The sequence below is a fragment of the Gossypium hirsutum genome, chromosome A05, assembly GCF_007990345.1.
Source record: "Gossypium hirsutum isolate 1008001.06 chromosome A05, Gossypium_hirsutum_v2.1, whole genome shotgun sequence".
NCBI lineage: Eukaryota > Viridiplantae > Streptophyta > Magnoliopsida > Malvales > Malvaceae > Gossypium > Gossypium hirsutum.
In genome coordinates this window covers 30,675,657-30,698,282 of record NC_053428.1, presented here as the reverse complement: position 1 = coordinate 30,698,282, position 22,626 = coordinate 30,675,657, and the positions used below count along the sequence as shown (strand labels likewise).

The following is a 22,626-nucleotide window of genomic DNA, read 5'->3' as shown; positions in this document are numbered from 1 at the left end:
AACAATGAGAAAAGGCAGCAACAACTGAGAGTAATGTAGTGCCAAAAAGAACACCATCTGCATCTACATAGTATATGTCCTGAAAAAACAGAATACTATGTTACTTCAATACTCAATGAGAACAAAGGCACCATAGTATCACTTGAATTTCCTTATCAAATTGCATTAGCACTAGATGGTTTATGTTCAAACTCTTACACAAGTTGAAAGTCCTAAGACAGATAATTAAGACATTTTAAAACCAAGAGTCCTCCCTTGGCTGTTTAGCCTCGAAAATGTCATGGTGGCACACCCAACTATGCAAAATCTAAAGCTACTCGTGAGGTAGATTTCCTCCAGAGTCTCCACTAGTGCTTCCGACACCAGGCAATATTGAATACAATCTTTAAGGGAAGTTTCGTTGGTGACGCAAGTAGTTAAGCAAAACGTATACTTTAACCCAATTGGGACGAGTGCTGTAACATCTTGACGTAGGGGACTAACACGGATCCCCAACAGTAAACAGAACATCAACACCCCTGGTTTCTCCTCCATTATGTATATTGATTTATTGATATATTGATTTATTGACGATTGTTTTACATTGCTTGAGATAAGGTTTATTTAGACTTTGTGTTGGAGATTATCATGCCAAAATGCCAAACTGCCCTGCCAAACAAATTTAGATTGAATGTAAAATTAAGATGCCAAACTATCATGCCAAAATTTAATTGAATGCAAAATTGAGAGAACATTTTTATAAGTATTTAAAGTAAGATGAAATGGATTTGTCATGCCAAACTATATGAAGAAGCTTTAATGTCTTGTCCTTTTTTTAGAATTCTTCCTAGCAATCTAAATTCTTCCTAGCCATCTCAAATATTTTTTTCCCTCTGATTGTCAATCTTCTTTCTCACGGAAGAGGTTGGTTGTTTTCGACAAGTATTATCATATTTAGTGGCATGGTGAATTGATGTTACAATATTTGATAAAAATGAGAGAAACGCTTACAATGAGAAAAGACAGAAACTACTGAGAGTAATGCAGTGTCGAAAAGAGCACCATCAGCATCTACAGAGTATATGTCCTAAAAAAGAATACTATGTTACTTCCATACTTAATGTGAACAAAGGCAGCATGGTATCGCTGGAATTTCCATATAAACTTGCATAAACACTAGATGGCTTATGTTCAAACTCTTACACAATTTGAAAGTCCTAAGATGGATAATTAAGACATTTTAAAGCCACAATTACGTACCAAATAGTAGTTAGTGGATTGTGGTGACTTAAGTTAATTAAACATGATTAGTTTAATTAAACTAAGTTAATTAAGTTTTAATCTTGCTATAAAAGAGCAAATTAGTGGACTTGTCATCACTTTCATCTCCTTCATCGTCCAATTTTGATGCTTTAGCATTTGGCCCTTGATTGGTAAGCTTTTCCATGCCCTTTTCTTATAATTTCTATATTTTTGATGTCACGAGAGCTTGATTTAGCTAGCCCATTTACCAATTTGATTGTTATAGTTTTTAAAAGTTTCCTTTATTGATTTCTTGAAGAAATCGGTGTTAAATTGACATATTTTAAGCTTAGATTATGAAAAAGGACTAGATTGTAAAGTTTAATTATTAGTTTTGCATATAAGGACTAAAGTGAATAAAATATGATTTTTTTGTGAAATTTTAGTAAAAATATATAATAGAGAGTCCATAAGGTATGTAATTGAATTTGATTTTTAAACTGAGGCTTACAATTAAAAATTATGGTTATTTCAATTTTAGGGATTAAATTGAATAAAATATAAACTTTTAGAGATTTAAAAAACCAATTATATAGGTTCATACATATCATGGCATAATATAAAAATGTTTGGTATTGATAATTTGTCTAAAATAATTATTTAGATAAATAATTGGATCAAACCAGAGATAAACGAGGAAAAACCAAAATTTTCGATTAGTCCCTGAAGATTCAGCTTGTTTTTTGTTCTGACAAAGTAAATTCATATGGTATTATTACTTTCTTTTATATACTACTTTGGCAAATATAAAACTGAAAATAAAACAGCAACCCAATTATGTTTTCTTCCTTCAAGCTAAATGTAATTCAAGGCCTTTTATTATAATTTCATTCATAGGCGATGATCATCAGTTCTTCATGGCGCATCTCTCTACGCAAGTATTGATGCAGCATACAACTTCCCTTGCAGCTAACAAAAACAAAACAAATCGTTAAGTTAATATACATACTTACTTACCATCAAATATTAATATAAAAAGAAAAAAGAAAAACTACCAGGCATCTTCCCTTAACTGCTTAGCCTCGAACACGTCATGGTGGCACACCCAACTATGCAAAATCCAAAGCTACTCATGAGGTGGGTTTCCTCTAAAGTCTCCACTAGTGCTTCCGACACCAGGCAATATTGAATACAATCTTTAAGGGAAGTTCTGTTGCTGACGCAGGTAGTTAAGCAAAACGTATACTTTAACCTAATTGGGACGAGTGCTGTAACATCCTGACGTGGGGAACTAACAAGGATCCCCAACAGTAAACAGAACATCAACACCCCTGGTTTCTCCTCCGTTATGTATATTGATTTATTGACGATTGTTTTGCATTGCTTGAGATAAGGTTTATTTAGACTTTGTGTTGGAGATTATCATGCCAAAATGCCAAACTGCCCTACCAAACAAAATTAGATTGAATGTAAAATTAAGATGCCAAACTATCGTGCCAAAATTTAATTGAATGCAAAATTAAAAGAACATTTTTATAAGTAATCAAAGTAAGATGAAATGTCATGCCAAACTACATGGAAAATGTTTTAATGTCTTGCCATTTTCTTAGAATTCTTGTTAGCAATCCAAATTCTTCCTAACCATCTCAAATATTTTTTCCCTCGATTGTCAATCTTCTTTCTCATGGAAGAGGTTGGTTGTTTTCGGAAAGTATTATCATATTTAGTGGTATGGTGAATTGATGTTACAATATTTGATGAAAATGAGAGATACGCTTACAATGAGAAAAGGCAGCAACAACTGAGAGTAATGCAGTGTCGAAAAGAGCACCATCAGCATCTACAGAGTATATGTCTTGAAAAAAAGAATAATATGTTACTTCCATACTCAATGTGAACAAAGGCACCATGGTATCGCTTGAATTTCCATATAAATTTGCATAACACTAGATGGCTTATGTTCAAACTTTTACACAATTTGAAAGTCCTAAGATGGATAATTAAGACATTTTAAAGCCACAATCACGTACCAAATAGTAGTTAGTGGATTATGGTGACTTAAGTTAATTAAACATGATTAGCTTAATTAAACTAATTTAATTAAGTTTTAATCATGGTATAAAAGAACAAATTAGTGGACTTGTCATCACTTTCATCTCCTTCACCGTCCAATTTTGATGCTTTAGCATTTGGCCCTTGATTGGTAAGCTTTTCCAAGCCCTTTTCTTACAATTTCTATGTTTTTGATGTCATGAGAGCTTTATTTAGCTAGCCCATATACCAATTTGCAAAATTATTATAGTTTTTGAAATTTCCTTTGTTGATTTCTTGAAGAAATTGGTGTTAAATTGACATATTTTAAGCTTAGATTATGAAAAAGGACTAGATTGTAAAGTTTAATTATTAGTTTTGCATATAAGGACTAAAGTGAATAAAATATGATTTTTTTGTGAAATTTTAGTAAAAATATATAATAGAGAGTCCATAAGGTATGTAATTGAATTTGATTTTTAAACTGAGGCTTACAATTAAAAATTATGGTTATTTCAATTTTAGGGACTAAATTGAATAAAATATAAACTTTTAGAGATTTAAAAAAACCAATTATATAGGTTCATACATATCATGGCATAATATAAAAATGTTTGGTATTGATAATTTGTCTAAAATAATTATTTAGATAAATAATTGGATCAAACCAGAGATAAACGAGAAAAAACCAAAATTTTCGATTAGTCCCTGAAGATTCAGCTTGTTTTTTGTTCTGACCAAGTAAGTTCATATGGTATTTATAACTTAGATTGTATGTATTTTAATTATATGTATGTAAGCTTGATTGTAAATTAAATTGGTTGTGAATTGGTGCAAAAGGTGATAAATGGACTAAATTGAAAAGTGGTGATTATATGTGAAATAGATGCTTGTGTGAACTTAGAAAAGGTTAGGTTACGATTGGCATGCCAATAGGGTTTTGTGCGTACTCGTACGAGATTAATTATAGATATTTCTAAGGTCCAATATTTGTTATGGATACTTTAATACATGTGACACAGGTTTAGCTCGGATGAGTAAACTAATGTCATTTTAAAGGTTTAACCCAGACAGGTAAGCTGACATGTTCAACTTGGACCAGTAATTAGGTGTGCCATTACAAAGGTTTAGCTCAGATGGGTAACCTGACACAGATATATTCAGCTCGGACAAGCAATTTGTGTGATGTAGATATATTTGTATCCGAGTTCGTTTACTAGGGTTCATCGGATGAGACAGATTATATAAATCACGGAATAGAAATTAGATAAAGTGGATTTGAAGTTCAAATGAATGAATTGAGTTCAATGCTGAAATATGTATGTGATTGTGGTACTCTTGGAATCAATAAGATTTTGAGATTGACTATTTAAAACGGTATGCTTTAGTTTGTTATATAAGTGTGATATCATATAATTTGAATATAGATTGTGCTCACCTCATTGATGTGTGATTTGCCATGTCTAGCCAACCTATGCTAAGTTATGTAGTTTATTTTTACTTTATAGAAAGATAAGGTAAGTTTTGTAAATGCATATGAACTTATTAAGCATTTTATATGTTTACCTAGTTGTTTTCCCTTTTCCTTGTAGATGGTTACCTTGTGGAACATGTAAAACCGGATTGTCTCAAAGCTCACACTATCCTTAATTCGGTAGCTATTTAGTCATTTTGAGTCAAAAGTTGTGGCATGTATATAGGTAACATTAAGTGTCTTAGTATGTGAATGTGTATACTTGTGGCAAGTCTGTTTTAAGCATTACCTATCATGTTGAATTGGTGTTTTGGATATGCTTAATGCTTATATGTCATAGAAATGCATGTGTGTTCATATGTATACATAATGAAAGTGAAATGGTATGTTCCAAGATGGTTTGGCATAGGTAAGATTGGTAATTATAGGTAAATTTTAAAACCAATCATAGGAAGTCACATTGTATCTATTTATTCGTTGGTGTCAAGTGAGCGTGTGAATTGAATAGTGTTAAAATTTTGGACCGTATGGATACACGACAACATAGTGTATCAAATTGCACATTTTATTTGTACAAGTACTACATTACACATTAGGTAAAAGTCTAGGGGCCAACTGAAAATAAAATATGCATTTTTTTTTGATAGAAGGAATCTAAGGCTCGAGTTCAACTAGACCTGATCATGGGTCAGGCCATTCGTCTTGGTTCGAATGTCTGCCCAAAAAGTGAGGGGTTTAGAAAAAAATATAGGCTCGAAAAATGGGTTTGGGCAAAAAAAAAGAGGCTGATTTTCTAAACAGGCTGAGCATTGGGTAAGCTTTTTTGGCCCGGGGTCGACCTAAATTTAAAAAAAAAACGTATTGCTTTTTTTTTGTCACTATTTTGGTGCCGTTTAGCTCTTATATCGTTACTATTTTATTGTTATTATTGTAAAAGTTTTTTTTGTAAAAGTTGAGAACCAAATTTAGCTTGAAATAATAATAAAAGTCAAATTAACAAAAAATATAAACACTAAAAATTAAATTTATCATTATTCTTATTCTAAAAAGCAAATCACCTATAAAATTATAGAGTTTAATCCGGGTTTTTTTTTTCATTCTCTTGTGTAAGGTGGGTTTGGTCTCATTTCATTATTTTTTATTTTCCACTTTTTAATATAATTTATCAATATCATTCATGTTGGATTTGTTTAGGATCCAATTACCCAATTGAGTTGAGAGTTGAGAAATTTTGCTTGTATAGTAAAGTTTTAAAAAAATTAAAATTTCAATCCAATTTAATTCCATTAAATTATTTTTAAGAATAACTTTTTTTAGTATTTGCTTCCAATTGAACTCGGATAAAAAAAATCAAATTACAATATGACTTATCTAGAGAGACATAATATTAAGATGATTTGATATTAAATTTAAATATTTTTTTGATAATTTTTTATCTATTTTTAGAATTTATAATTATATTTTTTAATAATATTATCATTGCACACCCAACACTTGAAAAGATAAATGTTGTTAAAATTTGTAAAACAAAGTGTCCAAATATAAACAATTAAAATGGTTGCCCCCAACTAAACTAAAGAGGAAATGAATGAGAAAGAAATTGACATGTTTTCTAATTAATAGGTGGTTGAAAGTCTACGTCTAAAGCTCATTCACTACGCATCACAAAAGTTATGGGATAAGATCCCGTATTTTGCTGACACTACAATTTGAGATTATTTTATGTTAATCCATATCATTCTATTTATATTCCTAAAAAACCATTGCCATAAATAAATATATAAAAACTATTAATAAAATTATGATATGAAAATAGAATTATAAAAATAGAGTCAGGGGCTACTAAGGGCTTCCATCCTTTTAAAATATTTTTTTATTTATAAAATTTTAAATTAATAATAATAAAATTGTACTTTAATTTTACAAAAATATTTAGATTTTAATTTCATCTTTTAAACCATTAAAATAATAAAATTATATTTTTGCTGTCATTAAAATATACAATTTAATTCTTTTTTCCTAACTCTACCACTAATAATAATAATAAGAAGAATGCACAAATTTTCAAAATTTCTTAATTTTTGAACATAAAAAGAGAGGCAACACTTATTAATTAGGGGAGGTGCGAAATGTGTTGTAATATTCATTCCCTAATTTATGATACCCAAGAAAAATAAATACTAAAGCTTTGATAAAGTGTGATATGAAATTAATGTGTTTCATGATTTCTTTTTCTTTTCTTGACTTTGGACTAAAATCATGCAATTTTATTAATATGGTGTTGTCCACCATTTTTTTTTTCTATTTCCACACAATACAATTATATGATGCCGAAGTAAAAGAATAATATAATTTTTTTTATATTAAAAAAATTCTTCTTTTTAACTTATGATTTTTAAAAAATAATAATTATTGATAAAGTAACAAAAATATAAAGATATTCAGACTCGTACACCAATTTATTCAAGGCTTAAATAATAGTATAAATAATCTTTTTAATAAATAGCTTTTGTTTAATTAATTGAGTTAATTCTCATTTGAGTTAATTCTCTAATTAATTGTGACACTAATTACATCAAGTTATTAAATAATAACTAGGCTATAGTTAATGGCGAAACTAGAAATTTTTGTAAGAGAGGCTGAAATTAAATTGTAATTTTTACGATCGAAAAAATATAATTTCATAATTTTAATAGACTATATCTTTATAATTTTTAAATGATTAAATCAAATTTTTATATTTTCAATGGAGGTAAAGTGCAATTTTACCATTACTATTTTAAAATTTTTAAAATTTCAAATGGATCATAAAAAAAAATTCATTTTAGGGGGACTGGGCCCTGCCAACGCCGTAGTTTCGCCACTTAGTATAGCATACCTACAATTTAGATGAAAAGAATTATGTAATAAATATATTTATTAAAAATTCATGTAAAAGACAAACATAGTTTTAACCGAATTTGTAAAATTAAAAGTTTAAGATTCATTATGACTTATATGGAATAGTACGGGCCCAAATCGTGTCACCTCTATTGCTAATATTGTATAAAAAAAAGATTTATTATGACTTATGTTCAAATTTAATTATATGTTATTTTGATCGATATTTTATGATTTTTTTAATTGAGTTAGTATTCAATCTGATTCGTAACATTAACTTAATAAAAAAATTTAAATATAAGTTTAGATATAGATGAATAAATATATATAAATTGATTTATCATTAAATAATTAAAATTAATATTTAAAAATTTTAATTAAATCAAAACTGAAAAGTTTAGGGGATAGCACAACATGAAGTATCCAACACATAAAAGAAGTTGCCTTAAAGGTGGGTCCATTCAAAAGTGTAAACAAAAATAAGTTATTTATTTAATGATGCTTTGCTTTGCTTCCATGTACACCATTTCCAAAGCTTCCCCCAACATTGATCAAACATTTATAACCCCAAAACAAACATTGATCAAAGATTTAAATTATAAAATTAAATTCCACTTAAAACTTTAATTTTGATCCTCCAATCAATCATTTTTCTGCCAAATCTGTGTTTTCTCCTTCAAACCATTTGGGATTTTGTTTATAACCCCAATATCACATGTTTGATAGATAGGATATGTACGGATTTCATAATAGCTTTTAAGAATATATTAGATTATGGAAAAAAATTATTTTAAATGTTTTTAGTGGAGATAAATAAAATTTTAATATTTTAGATTAAATTGTTTTGTAAAAGTAATTAAATAAATATTTTTTAATTTTAAAAGTGATTTTTTATATAATCTCTATTTTTGTTCATGGTAACTTTCTAAAAATAATTGCTTCAAACCAATGGGGTTTTATTTTAATGATAAAGATTGAAAATTTATGTTGGAGTAATATATAATATTTATATACCATAAATTCATCAAATATATATTCATATTTAAATAATAAAGGGCAAAAAAATGGAATATCCGGTTTTTCACTAGCATGACATACCTAATCCCCTCCTACGCTTTCCTTCCTGTTCTCCCTTTTGAATTTCCCTAATTTTTTTTTCCTTTTTATCTTTTTTCTTATAATTATATTTTTTTTTCTTGCCCTCTCATTTGCTTTGGGTTTCATTTCATTTGCACAGTTTTGCAGGATTCCAATTTTTCCACCCATTTCACCAAACCAAAGAACGTTTACAGGAAACACCAAAAGCAATAACAAAGAGGAAAAAAAAGGGGGAGAAATTTGACGCCGGAAATGTTCTTGTCTCCGCCGGCGCCGTTTTGGGTTCTTCTATGTTTGGCCATAGTTTCACAAATGCTGTAAGTTGAGGAAGGGAACTAAGAGATTCTTACAACGGAAAAGGTAAAACAGAGAGTTTGAAAGCGAAGAGAGTTCAATGCACGAAGCAGCGTTAAATGAGCAGAGCGACGTCGTTTCAAACGCCAAGAAGAAGAAATCCGACGACGAGAAAGACCACCTCGTGGTTGCTGTTACTACTCCCATGTCTCACAATCATCGGAGCCGGCGCGTGACTCCCACGACTGCTGCTACCATCGGGGCTGCCGTCGAGAAAGTCCTCCCCAACGGCGATATTTACACCGGTAGCTTCTCCGGTAGCGCGCCTCATGGATCGGGGAAGTACCTGTGGAAAGATGGGTGCATGTATGAAGGCGAGTGGCGGCGCGGGAAAGCTTCAGGGAAAGGGAAGTTCTCGTGGCCGTCAGGAGCCTGTTATGAAGGGGATTTCAAGTCGGGTCGGATGGAAGGAATCGGGACGTTTATCGGATCCGATGACGACACGTACCGGGGCTCGTGGATCTCTAATCGTAAACATGGGCAGGGCCGTAAACGTTATGCCAATGGGGATTACTATGAAGGATCGTGGAAGAAAGACCTACAAGACGGATACGGCCGCTATGTTTGGTGCAACGGGATCGAATACATCGGGGAATGGAAGAACGGCGTTATTTCCGGTCGTGGAACCTTGATATGGGCGAACAAAAACCGTTACGACGGGCAATGGGAAAACGGAGTCCCCAAAGGGAACGGAGTTTTCTCTTGGCCGGACGGCAGTCGTTATATCGGAGCTTGGAACGATGATACCATGAAGAAAGTTCAACAGTTAAACGAAACATTTTCTAACGGGAACGACGGGAAAGAGCATTGTGATGGGAGGGGAAGCTTAGGGGAAAGAAACATAAATTTCCCGAGGATTTGCATATGGGAAAGTGATGGTGAAGAAGGAGATATTACCTGTGATATAGTCGATAATGTTGAAGCTTCGATGATTTACAGAGATGGGTTTAGGGACTTTAGAAGAAACCCTTGTTGTTTTAGTGAGGAAATAAAGAAACCAGGACAAATGATTTACAAAGGCCATAAGCATTATGATTTAATGCTTAATTTGCAATTGGGTATCAGGTGAAAAAAAATTTCAGGCTTTTGTTGGTGAATATATACGTTTTGGATCTTTGAATTTGGGGGTTGTAACGTATTTTTGTTGCAGGTATTCTGTTGGGAAACATGCTTCGATGTTGCAGGATTTAAAGCCATCAGATTTTGATCCGAAAGAGAAGTTCTGGACGAAGTTTCCGTCTGAAGGATCAAAGCTTACACCGCCTCATCAGTCCATCGAGTTCCGATGGAAGGATTATTGCCCGGTGGTGTTTCGGTATGTTCCTCCTGCTTTTTAGTTGATTTATCTGCAAACCTTTTTAGTTGATTTATCTGCAAACTGAAGAATAAAAATAGTATAGTAATGAGCTTGCTTGATTGCATACTAGTTTCCACTGATTCTGATATAAATAGCATTTTGCCATCATTCGTGTTTCACCGGCATTTACTATGTTGGTAAAGGCATTCCCTTTTGCGAGTTTCAGACATTTGAGGGAGCTATTCCAAATCGATCCTGCTGATTACATGCTAGCTATTTGTGGCAATGATGCGCTTAGAGAGTTTTCTTCTCCGGGGAAGAGTGGAAGCTTCTTTTACCTTACTCAAGATGATCGATTCATGATAAAAACAGTAAAGAAATCTGAAGTCAAGGTTAGTTGCCAATGCACTTGGACTTCATGCTAAAGTTGTTTTGTGTCTTGATGCATACATTTCTCGAATGGCATTCTTAACAGTCAGAATTTTTTTTGTTTTTGTTTCTCATTATTTAAGATTACTCTCTCAGTTAAATTAAACGTAAATACCTGTACATGATTAGAATGAATCTAAAGTGTGATTAACAATATCAGGTCCTTATAAAGATGCTTCCAAGTTATTACCAACATGTTTGTCGGTATGAAAATTCTCTTGTGACAAAATTTTACGGCGTGCACTGTGTCAAACCAGTTGGTGGCCAAAAGGTATGCGTTTGAAATAAATAGAAAATGAACTGAATTACTTCAAGGTTTTGTTCTTTCATGAAATCGTCTCACTTGCTAAAAAATTATTGTTGTTGTTAAATACCAGACCCGGTTCATTGTGATGGGTAATTTGTTCTGCTCTGAGTACCGAATCCATAGACGGTTTGACCTTAAAGGATCCTCCCACGGCCGCTCAACTGATAAGCCAGAAGAGGAAATTGATGAAACGACAACCCTTAAAGACCTGGATCTCAATTTTGTGTTTCGTCTCCAAAGAAATTGGTTTGAGGAGCTTATGAAGTAAGCTGTTTTACATTTTTTTTCCTCTCCTTGCAACTCCTTATGTCAATTCATCCTTGTATTTATCACTAATTTTGTTAACCAAATGGTGGCAGGCAAATCGATCGAGATTGTGAGTTCTTGGAGGCTGAGAGAATTATGGATTACAGTCTTTTGGTTGGACTACACTTTCGTGATGATAATAGAGGTGATAAAATGGGATTATCGCCATTTCTCTTGCGCACTGGTAAGTTAGGAGACATTCATTGTATTCCATATGAAATTTGAGTGGAAAATCTCTGTTGCAATAAGAATACAGATTTGATTATGAAGTCCTATGCAGGTAAAAATGATTCCTATCAAAATGAAAAGTATATGCGCGGCTGTAGATTCCTTGAAGCAGAGCTACAAGACATGGATCGGGTTTTAGCTGGCAGGTATGTTTGGCTGTCTTGTTTTTTGTGGTTCAAATTATCTCCTCCAACCCCATCCCAACCACACACACGCACAGACGATGCTTAGATTTTAGAGTATGTGTTGTAACTATCGAGTTTAAAGTTTATGGTGAGTTTGAGTTATGTCTTTTTGCCATGATGGAATTTGCCAACATTTGGTCTAGATTGATCATATCACATGGAATAATAGAAGGTTCATTATGTTGTCTCATGTCTGAGTGATCTTGTGGGCATAATTCCGAATACGACAGTTCTTTGCGGGGGCATGTAGGAAGGGTGGTCCTTTATGATCCTAGATAATAACCAAGGGTTCCCTTGATTTTTGTTGCCCATTATCTAGCTTTTTCTGGAGTGATCCATGAATTTTTGTTGCCCATTATCGTTAGTTCTTTTTGAAATCTCCTTATAATGATGTTGATCCATCACTATTAGGCATGCCATGTGATCTTTCTCTCTGGAGAAAAGTTGTATGGCATGCAAGATCTTTTTAGGGAATTGAACCTTCTATTATCTTCAAGTACCAGTACTGGTGCGGATATGGTTATATGTGAACAACTTAGGAAAAAGAAAATTGAACATACCCATGGCAGTCTTATACCCTTTTTTAACATTCACAACCAAGTTCAAATGAAATTCCTACTTTTCTTTCTTTATTGAATTTTCTTGGTGTAATTTCAAAGTGAAAAAACTTGAGGTATTTGGTAGAGGATGAACAAGTACTTACACAGGTTTGGTATTTAATTTTGTTTAATCAGGAAACCACTGATTAGACTAGGAGCAAACATGCCGGCAAGAGCAGAGCAAATGGCTAGAAGAAGTGACTTTGATCAGTATACTCACGGTGGAGTCGGTCACTTTTCACATAGTGGTGATGTTTACGAAGTAGTCTTATACTTTGGCATCATCGATATCTTGCAAGATTACGATATCAGCAAGAAATTAGAGCATGCATACAAATCCCTTCAAGTGGATCCTACTTCAATATCAGCTGTTGATCCAAAACTCTACTCAAAGAGGTTTCGGGATTTTATCGGGAGAATTTTTGTGGAAGACAGGTAGAGAGAGAGAGCATCACCAGAAAAAGGAAAATCGGGTTAAAAATATCCAGCTTCATGTCTTTAAATCAGAGACAATGGCACTTTCAACGTTGACTGCACCATTGAAAGAGTGTGGCATTTGATGGGAACTATGCAACTCCCTGATATCTTTTTGAGCAGAAACTCCATGGATTACACTTAAACAAGGCATTGAGTGTAAAGTTGTTGGAGAGATTTGCAGCAGCAAAGTGTTGTGGGGAAATGTTGATAGCTGAATTTTGATGATCAGCCCATCATGATGATGATGATGAAGATGCAGGCGCCATGTACATTGAAAGGAGGTAGGGAAATTTGGATTCTGGCGAGTGGTGACATATATATATGTAGACATTTTCAGTTTCTTGGGGTGACATGTTTTTGTGGTGTCCAAGGAATGTGAATTGAGAAGATATGAAAGATAGGAATAAGAAAAAGTGTACAGGTTATGGAAAAAGGATGGGGATTTTATGATGTATGTTTTCGTGAGGAGATTATATTTATAGTATATAATTCCATTTGCAGTCTATATTTATAATATTTCATTTCTACAGTCTTCACTTCCAAATGAATTGAACTTAATTACTATTATTATAAGGTTAAAGGAATCAAATTTAGAAGTCAACAAGATTTGAAATTTGAGTCAAAGTCAAAGGTGGAGGGTTTGAGCGACGTCGTTTGGGATTTGAATCTAAGAAAAGGGTCTGAGTGCATTGCTATAAGTGGTGAAAGGGAAGAGACATAGGGGTCAGGGAAAAAGAGGGGTTTTTAAAGCCATGAAAAGGATAGAAAGCTGAGAGAACAAAACATATAAAAACCCTCTGCTCTGCTGTTTCTTTCTTCTAAATATAACTTCAAATAAATATCCTTTTTGGTACATTCAAAATGATTATTTTTTAAGAATTTTAAGTTTGGATGTAATTATGAATATTCATTATTTTGAAATTTAAAAAAAAATAAAAATAGAGAATAAATCCTAAACGTACGAAAAATACATGATTTCTCTTGTTGCTTTTTTACTAAAATATTTTTAAAAAATAAACTATTTCTTGTTCTTAAAATAGTAATTTCATGATTTTATTTATCAAATAAGGATTTGTTTAAATACAAGCTAAGAGTTCACTTGAGAGTAATACAAAGTATAAGAGCTATAACAATTAAGGGGTTATGTACAATCTAAGTTTACTTAAATAAGGATTTATTTAAATACAAGTTAAGTTTTATTATTTTTCAAAAGTTAAATGGTTGAATTAAAAATTGCGTGACTATTTTGTCAACTATCTCAAAAATTGAGTGACAGTTGGTGTAAATTAATTAAAACTGCATGCATGTTAAAAGATATTTTTTGAGTACAAGTTAAAGATTTATTTAAATATAATAAAAATATAGGAATAAGTATAACTATTTAAATTGTTTTGTATTTTATACATTGCTAAATGTTAACCTAAAACCTCAAAACAATATATTATAATCAATAAATTGTTTTTAAATATATTTTTATTTTGTCACCTATTGGAATAGTGCAAGGAGAAAATAAAGAAATGTTTGGCAAAACCAAATTTGGGACTACACACACAACCCTGTCACTGTTGCCATTTGAATCCTCCAAATAGATTTGAGTTATCAAATCAACCCTCCACGTGTCAAAACCCACTTTATTTTTTAAATAATATTAAATAATGGGTTAATCTATCATTTTATATTTTACTTTAGTTTTTGTTTATATTTTTTTCAATTAAGTACCAAACTTTAGATTTCGCTATTCAAACTAATATCAAATTTAACACGTACTAAATTGAATAACAAAATTAAAAATTAAAAAATTTAAATATCAAATTAAATATTAATCATTAAGTGATTGAGATTATGGTTATTTTTTATTACTGAAGGGAGTCAAAGTCTAACTTTGATTTATAAGGGACCTTCAACTGTCTGATTGCTCAGACCCAGAACACAGGTCTGTTGATTAGTGGGACCTTTTGATTATGATATGTCCCTTTGAATTTTTTTTTTATTTTTAAATGTAAAAAAGAAAATTTTCTTTCTTCCTTCGAATTTTGATTTTAAATATATTTTTTTTAAATCTCAATTTTAAAAATAGTAAATAACAACAATTAATCATCATGTTTACTTCTTGAATTAATTTATTCTACTTTTAATTAGTATAATAGTCTTTAACATTTATGGATTCTATTAATTTTATCTTAATTCTAAAATTTTTAACACATTTAGACCTTAATTTTTACACATTTAATCAATTTGGTCATGGTTCTAAATTCTTTAGTATCCGATAAGAGATAAATTAGATGAAATTTTTAGAATCAAAACTAAAATAATTTAAATTTGTAAACATTGAAAGCTGAATTTGTTATTATATCAATTAAAGTAAGATAAATTAATGAAAAAAATAAATACGATAATTAATTTTCCTTAGATACTCAATTGCAGTATTGATAGGGACTGATTTACTTTCATTTTTAGAGAAATTAATTTATTTAATATCAAAATTGAGAGGAATAAAAATGATAAATGATACACATGCATCTAACTATACATTTTTCGATTTATCTTTTTAATCTAAATTTTTAAATAAAAATAAAATCATTAAAGAATTGCTTTTTAAAATAAAATAAATATTTAAATATGAAACCGAAATTTTTATATCTTTTATAAATATATTTTTAAATAAAAAAATATTCACCGTTGGAACATTACTTCATCATTGATAAATTAGAATTTAAAGTTTAGGGTTTAAATCATTGTATCCAGAATGTAAGGTTGTAGTATGTGGGTGTCAACTTCAAACATATAAATATGAAATGAAGTAATAAACCACAAATGATAAAGACATAAGTCTTCCAAATTTCTTAAATGGTGTGTCGTCCTTTGTCGGGAAAAGGCCTTAATCATACCAGACATGAACCTTGTCTACACAACCCCAATGTCTTCCCCAGATTTATTCTTCTACGTTTATTTCCAGCAATTCAATTTCCATCTACCCCAAAACATCATCCATCATTTCAATTCAATTGCTCGATGCAACTATTGCAATTAATTCCACCTCAAACCTCATAATAATTATTTGCTACATCTAATGCTTTTATTTGAAAATTAAAATTGAAGTTTCATAGAGACATTTGTATTAAGAGTTTAATTGTATTTTGTCCCATTTATTTAAAAATAGATAAATTAATCTCTATACATTAGATTAAAAAATAAACTGGCTCAAAACTCGTGTGTTTATCTGTTTATTGTCCTAAGTGTGACTTGAGTTTGAGTCGTACTAGTCGCATTGCTATAAACGGATTATTTATAATGATATTTAAAAAAAAAAAAACAATGAAAGAGAATGGCAAGGGACAAATAGTAAGCAAGAAGGGGGCAGAAGCAGAGGGAGTAGGGTTTTTCTTATGGCTTATAATGGTGGTGAGAAAATGAAGTGGACAACAACATGTGAGCGATGTCATTTATTGTTAGCTGATTTAGAATTTCCTTCTATTTTCATTTTTTTTTAAATGGACACTCTTAGAAAAGAATTTTTTTGAAATTGGACCGAAATTATTGAAGCAAACACACAATTGTTGTTTGCAACTGCCACTTAAAAATGGGGACCTACATGTCCATTTTGACAATGTTAGGGTCCCAATTGCTTTGATTATGATTCCAAATGCTGCCACCATTAGGTTTCTCTAGAGGTAGGGTTGGTTGGACAAGATTTTTGCAACTTCGACTCACCTTAGCTGCCCTGTTTTATCATTTTATGATATTTTATTCTTATTTTTAATTTAATGATAATAATCTATTAATATTTATTATCATTTTTTTCTATTCCAATTGCAGGAGTTTGAAAAAAAATTTAAATTGATAACAATATTCTCTTTTTTTCTATTATATTACTAAATTCGCATACAAATAGAATCATAATATAATCTCTGTTTAATTTTTTACATCAAGTTCAAATCTAAATAGAATTTTAAATATAATATGGAAAAAGAATATTAGAATTATATATAAATTTAAATTTAAATTTAGTTCTATAAATATTATTTTTTTGGTTAATCACATTTAATCAAATTGTATCTATAAAATTGTTTAGAAAATTGTTAGCATTAATAAATTATAATTATTTCAATAAAAAAATGGAGTATTGAAGCAATGGTGGTTCGAACAGTTAATATTGAGTCAAATTCGAATAATAATGGTAGTGAATAGAGATGAAAAATTATTTTAATTGATGATGAGATAATATAATAATATACTTAATTTTATGTTTGTTAATTTTTTAATGATTTAAATTATTTGAAAGAACTAAAATTCAAGCGGTGGCGTTCAACAATGCTGTGACAAAATTTAAAGATATTTTTCGCAAGGAAAAAACTTATACGAGTGCAGAAAAAGAAATTTGTTATGATGAGAATAATAGTTTTTATAATAAATATGAATTATTGTTAAAGAAATAATTTCTCGTATTCACAAAAGTATTTTATTTTATGATTTTATTTGTTTTGATGATCTAAAAAAGCATATGGGTAAGCATATCGGTAAAAATTTTATTTTTCACTTTTTCTGTATGTGGTTATTATTATTAAATTTTTTAAAGAATTTTTTTTGAAGTTGTTTATATTGTGTGATAAAAACGTTCTTTTATTTTTTAGTTTATTATTATTTGTTTGGTTTAGTTGAAAAATGTCCTCAACAATAATTTTTAATCATTATTATTAAACCTATTTATTATTTTAGTCTAAATATTTTTCATATTTATCATGATTTGTTTTTTTTAATTTAATATTATAATTTACTTACGTAGTTCCAAATTTTTTATGTTTAATTATTTTTTAGTTAAATATTTATTTTGTTTATATCAATTTTTCGAGATCAAAATAATAAAGATTGAAGAGTAGAAACTATTGATATGTAACATATTCATCATCTTTCAAACATTAAATACACATATTCACATGTAATACATGTGACATGATTGATATATATTATTATGTTAATTAATTATTATTTATAATAATATTGTTTTTTATTAATTACACAATTTAGAAATAAATTGTACATTGAATTTGTTAAAAATATTTTAATTATGATTTCAAATTTATTATTTAACTTTTAAATAATTTAATATAATTTAATTATTTTTAACAACCTGAAAAATATTATTTTATGATTAATTACATTAATTAAAAATATTATATTAAAAAATTAATGAAAAATTAAACACATAAAATCACATTATATCACAATAGAAACTAGTATTATATATATATATATAAATGAACAAGAATCCAAATTGCAACAATACTTGCTTTATTTCTTCATAAATTGGGCAAAAATAGCCCATTATATTGAAGTATTGGAAGGCATCTATTTTGGACAATCCAAAAAAAAGCCTACTTCATTTGACTTGGAACGTGTTTCGCAACAAAATTCTTATACATCAAACTTGATCCAATCCAATTTGAATTGTAAATATAAGTTTAAAGAAAAAAAAAACTTAGACCCGGTCTACCTGGATCGCAATATCACTAATCATCATTGCATAGTTGAGCTTAAAATATCCGATTTGATTCGAGTAAATCCCAAACTCAATCAAACTTTTTTATTTTTGTTAAAAATCCACACCTAATCCCTGTACTATTAATACATTCCAAGCTTAATCCCCCAATTTCTATTTTCAAATTTTAGTTATATTTTTTGGATTTTAAAATCCAATTGCTAACATAGTTGATATTCTAAACTGAAAAAAATATGTAGTAGAAAAAATAATTTTAACATGAATTTAACAAAACCATTTACAGTGTTAATACTTGTACTTTCAAAATTTGAGAAAAAAATAAGAGATTAAATTACTTAAAATAAAATTAAAAGAGATTAAATTCAAAATATGTAGAGAACCTAGAGCACATTTTAGCCTTTTATTTTTTAATTAGTAGTGTAATTTCAATTCAAACTTAACTTCAGTTCAAGCACAAACTTGGGGTTGAACATAAAAATAAGTAATCTTTTAAAACAAGCTTAATCTAACAAGTTTGAGTATTTCATTAGTTATGTCTAATCAAATTCAAACTTGCTTTTGAGCTTCAAGCCTTGAACTTGGGCTTAAACTCAAAACTTGAAACAATTTGAATCAGTCTCAACTCAATTGACATAGAAAGTCTCAAACTTAAAAAGGGATGTCAGAGAGAAAAAAGATGTTTTTATCTTGAATCATACTCAAGGTCTAAAAATGAAATTCGTTCAAGCTCGAGCTGAGCTTCGAAACTTGAATTTTGAGTAAAACTCAAACTTCTTTCAACTCAATGGACTCGAAAAAGCGTCGAACTTATATATGATGGAGAAACCACTAAAGAATTATTTAATTCTCCTCCGATATTTCTTGAAGCTGTACACTACAAACATGTATATCATGGAGCATAGAGGAACATAAAGTTCACCATGAACAAATGCTGCCAGCCGGCTTCTAGAACAAAGAGTTAAGAAAGAATGTTTTAATGTTATGCTGCTACTATGCATGATGATGAATGATAGTCGATACATATAACTACGGAGGGAACTCAAAGCTAAAGATACGTTTAATTCACCTCGACAACTAAACAGCTGATTGATGACTGATGTCGGACTCTCCAACGATCTGTTCATTTTACCTGATATCAAGGTATAGATTTCACCATGTAATTGGTAGACAAAGAAGTTATTGGTTTCCATTACGTCCTCGGACCCTCGGGATTCGCCTTAGTCCCATTGACCCCAAAAAGCGAGCAGGCCAAGTGTGGGTTACTGGGGAAACAGGACGGTAAGGAGGGTGCATCCCAAAGTCATCATCATCAAATAGATCATAATCCAAGAATCTACCACGCAAGCGAATGGATGAATCTAGATGAATAAAGCCATCATCGAAAGGGTCATCAAAAGAATCATCTGAACCATATTCATCCGCATAGATATCATGATAGCCCGGATCAATCACATAATCACCCAACACCATTGCTCCTGGTGTTGATGACATAATTGTACTGATCACATCATTTCGCTCTCTCTCGTTTTCAAGCTTTTTCCATTTTTCTTCACGTACAGGATCTACTGCTCGAGGTCGTGCCAGTGGGTGCTTTGTCCTAACATGTTTCTTAAGCTCTTTGTAAGTTCCAACAAACGAGCACTTGTCTTGCATACATGACCTTTTTTCCCGATTTAGATATTTCCGTACAGGTTCTACCACTGTCCAGCCCTTAACTTGTCCTCGGCAGAGCGGGCATAGAAGCTCTGGCACTTCCATCTTTTCAGTGGGCTGCTCCACACCTGAAGTAAGACTTGAATTATCCATTGAGTCAGCTGATGTTACTTTAGTGTAGGCTTTCTTGTATTGCTCAAGACAATTGGAAAACCGCTTGCTAGTCGCACACATGTAAGGGCGGCAACCCTTATCGTAAGAGGAACAAAGAAGGAGAACGGCATTGTGTGGGAACTCCAGACAAACGGAACATTTTGCAGCTTCCCAATCTTTCTTCTCCGAAGCTTTGGAACATCTCTTCTTTCTGGAACCTTTTCCAGCCCTCTTAGGATGAGAGGGCAATGGATAAGGCACTCTTTTATGCTGAGAATCGGACTTATGCACTTTGCTAACTTTTGCCATTGGCAATTTAAACCTAAAGCAAAGGAGAGATAGATAGAGATCAAATCATTGTAATAATACAAGATTTTATAAAACACAAACAAGACCGATATCTGCCTTGCACTTTCAACAAGATCAAACTTCTCACGTTTAATGCATGGACCTTAAAAAGTGTAAATAACAATTAATTATGTTTGGTTTTGGGTACAAAATGGGACAAAACCCAAGACAAGTAGATATGCCTCAAGAGGAGTGCTTATAGTTGGAATGGGTGCATACCCAGAAGACAATTAACATCTATGACTGTTAATCCTACTCTTCATTTTTTCTAGGAGCATGCTCAACATATTTTCGGCACACATTCAGACACGAGAATGGGATATGACCATCCAAATCAGAGACGGACCCGCTTAAAGGCCCCACAAAAGTTTGGGAAATTACATTTTTCCTTGAAATATTTAGAACATTTTAATTATGCCTCCCAAAATTTTTGGAAAATTTCATTTCTCCTTTAAAGTTTTTAGAGAAGTTTATCTCAAAATTTTGAAGTTTCTCATTATACCTTTTAATTTTTTTGAAAATTTTAATTAAGCTCACTTAAAATATTTGAAAATTCACATTAATCTCACAAAAATTTAAAAATTTTAATTAGACCCTCAATTTTTTTTTAAAAAAAAATCTCATTAAACTCTTAAAATTTTTTAAAATTTTACTAGTCCCTCCAAAACTTAGTCCCAAGATCAGCTACTGATTTAAATACATTTTTATAAAAATAAAAAAAAACATTAAAATATACCCACATTGAACTCATTCCATATCCAGCACTCACCCGAGTCCAAGTAACACAGTCTAACTTGCTAAAACCACTCATTTCTAAGGCAATAAAGAATGAAATTCATTGCTAAAACATTGAAAACCAATAAACATAATAATAATAATAATAATAATAATAATAATAATAAACGTATAGGCCTGTTGACTGATTAGAATTTCATGTTATTCTTTCCATTGGTAAGATTCTCAATACCCAAAAACTGAGACAGTACAAACTTTCAAGTAACAGTAAGATTTATAATCAATGTAGAATATGTAATGCACTATCTGCAACAAGGTAATCTTATGCTTTGAACTATAATGGGCAGGAAGCTTTGAATCATTTTTCATTATTAGTCATGAAAAGCTAAAGTGAAACTCTAGAAATTTTTTGAAGCAATAATCTTGTTTATGATTCTCCTCCATTAATAACTACTCACTAGCATTCATTTACATAATTAAAAAAAAAGCAAACAAGAAACGTGGAATATTCAAAAACGGAAATGAAAATGAAAATTTTTAAAGAAGAAACATATATAGCACCAATTAATCATTACTAAAAAGGGCGGAAAGCTAATATAAGAGTGAGTGTCGTGTAAGGAACGGAGAAAGCATAAAACCTAGGCTGGAACATTTTCAAAAACAATAAAATCGAAATTGAGAACGAAATTGAAAACAAAATGAAATGAACGAGGGAGATATCAACATTCAACAGTAGAGATAAAACAGAAAAACCCGAATCTAGCGTACCTGGATATTTCACTGTTGATCTGAAATTTTTTTGAAACAGAAAAAACTGGTATTCGGAGAGCGGAAGGGAGAGAGAGGAAGGAAAACGATGTTCCGGTAGACGAAGGAGACTGCTTTTGAGGTGGTTCACTTTCCGCCGCCGTTCCCGCCGCCGCAATTGGTGGTGTGGAGAGAGGAGCCCAATTTTGCTTTACCTCTTTACTTTATATATAAATATTAAATGCAGCAGATCAGTGATTGGCATTTTAAGGTAACTTTAACGCCATTATGTCGATAGTTCTACACGAATTTAGATTCTTATGGGATATTATTAATCACATGGGCCGAAAACATAGGCCTAACTATAAGCCCATTGAAATACTTATAGTTTCTGGAGGCCCGTAATTTCCCTATCGTTTCATACCTGTGCCGATTTTAAAATACTTAACACATAATTTGGTATCATGCTAATAGTATTAACCGTTTGGGTTTTAGAGTTAATTGGATAAAAATTCATAATTAACTAATAATCTTATTAATTCTAAAGTTTGAATTAAATTAAATCAGATTGAATTTGATAAATTAAATGCAAAATTAATCAGATCCA

General features: G+C 30.8%; 2 protein-coding genes across 2 annotated transcripts; one reads left to right on the top strand and one right to left on the bottom strand.

The window, feature by feature from the left end:
* The first annotated feature begins 8,644 nt into the window (after positions 1-8,644).
* LOC121229046 (phosphatidylinositol 4-phosphate 5-kinase 1) lies at positions 8,645-13,391 on the top strand. The gene is made up of 8 exons (XM_041112184.1): positions 8,645-10,123; positions 10,209-10,373; positions 10,582-10,747; positions 10,945-11,055; positions 11,162-11,355; positions 11,451-11,581; positions 11,678-11,771; positions 12,545-13,391. Exons 1-8 carry the CDS (start codon positions 9,099-9,101, stop codon positions 12,846-12,848), a joined length of 2,190 nt encoding a protein of 729 aa, XP_040968118.1. The 5' UTR covers positions 8,645-9,098; the 3' UTR covers positions 12,849-13,391.
* Positions 13,392-19,219: 5,828 nt separating this feature from the next.
* On the bottom strand, positions 19,220-22,323 carry LOC121229045 (uncharacterized). The gene is made up of 2 exons (XM_041112183.1): positions 22,041-22,323; positions 19,220-20,511 (listed from the first exon to the last, which is right to left on the bottom strand). Exon 2 carries the CDS (start codon positions 20,496-20,498, stop codon positions 19,560-19,562), a length of 939 nt encoding a protein of 312 aa, XP_040968117.1. The 5' UTR covers positions 20,499-20,511; positions 22,041-22,323; the 3' UTR covers positions 19,220-19,559.
* Between the last annotated feature and the right edge of the window lie 303 nt (positions 22,324-22,626).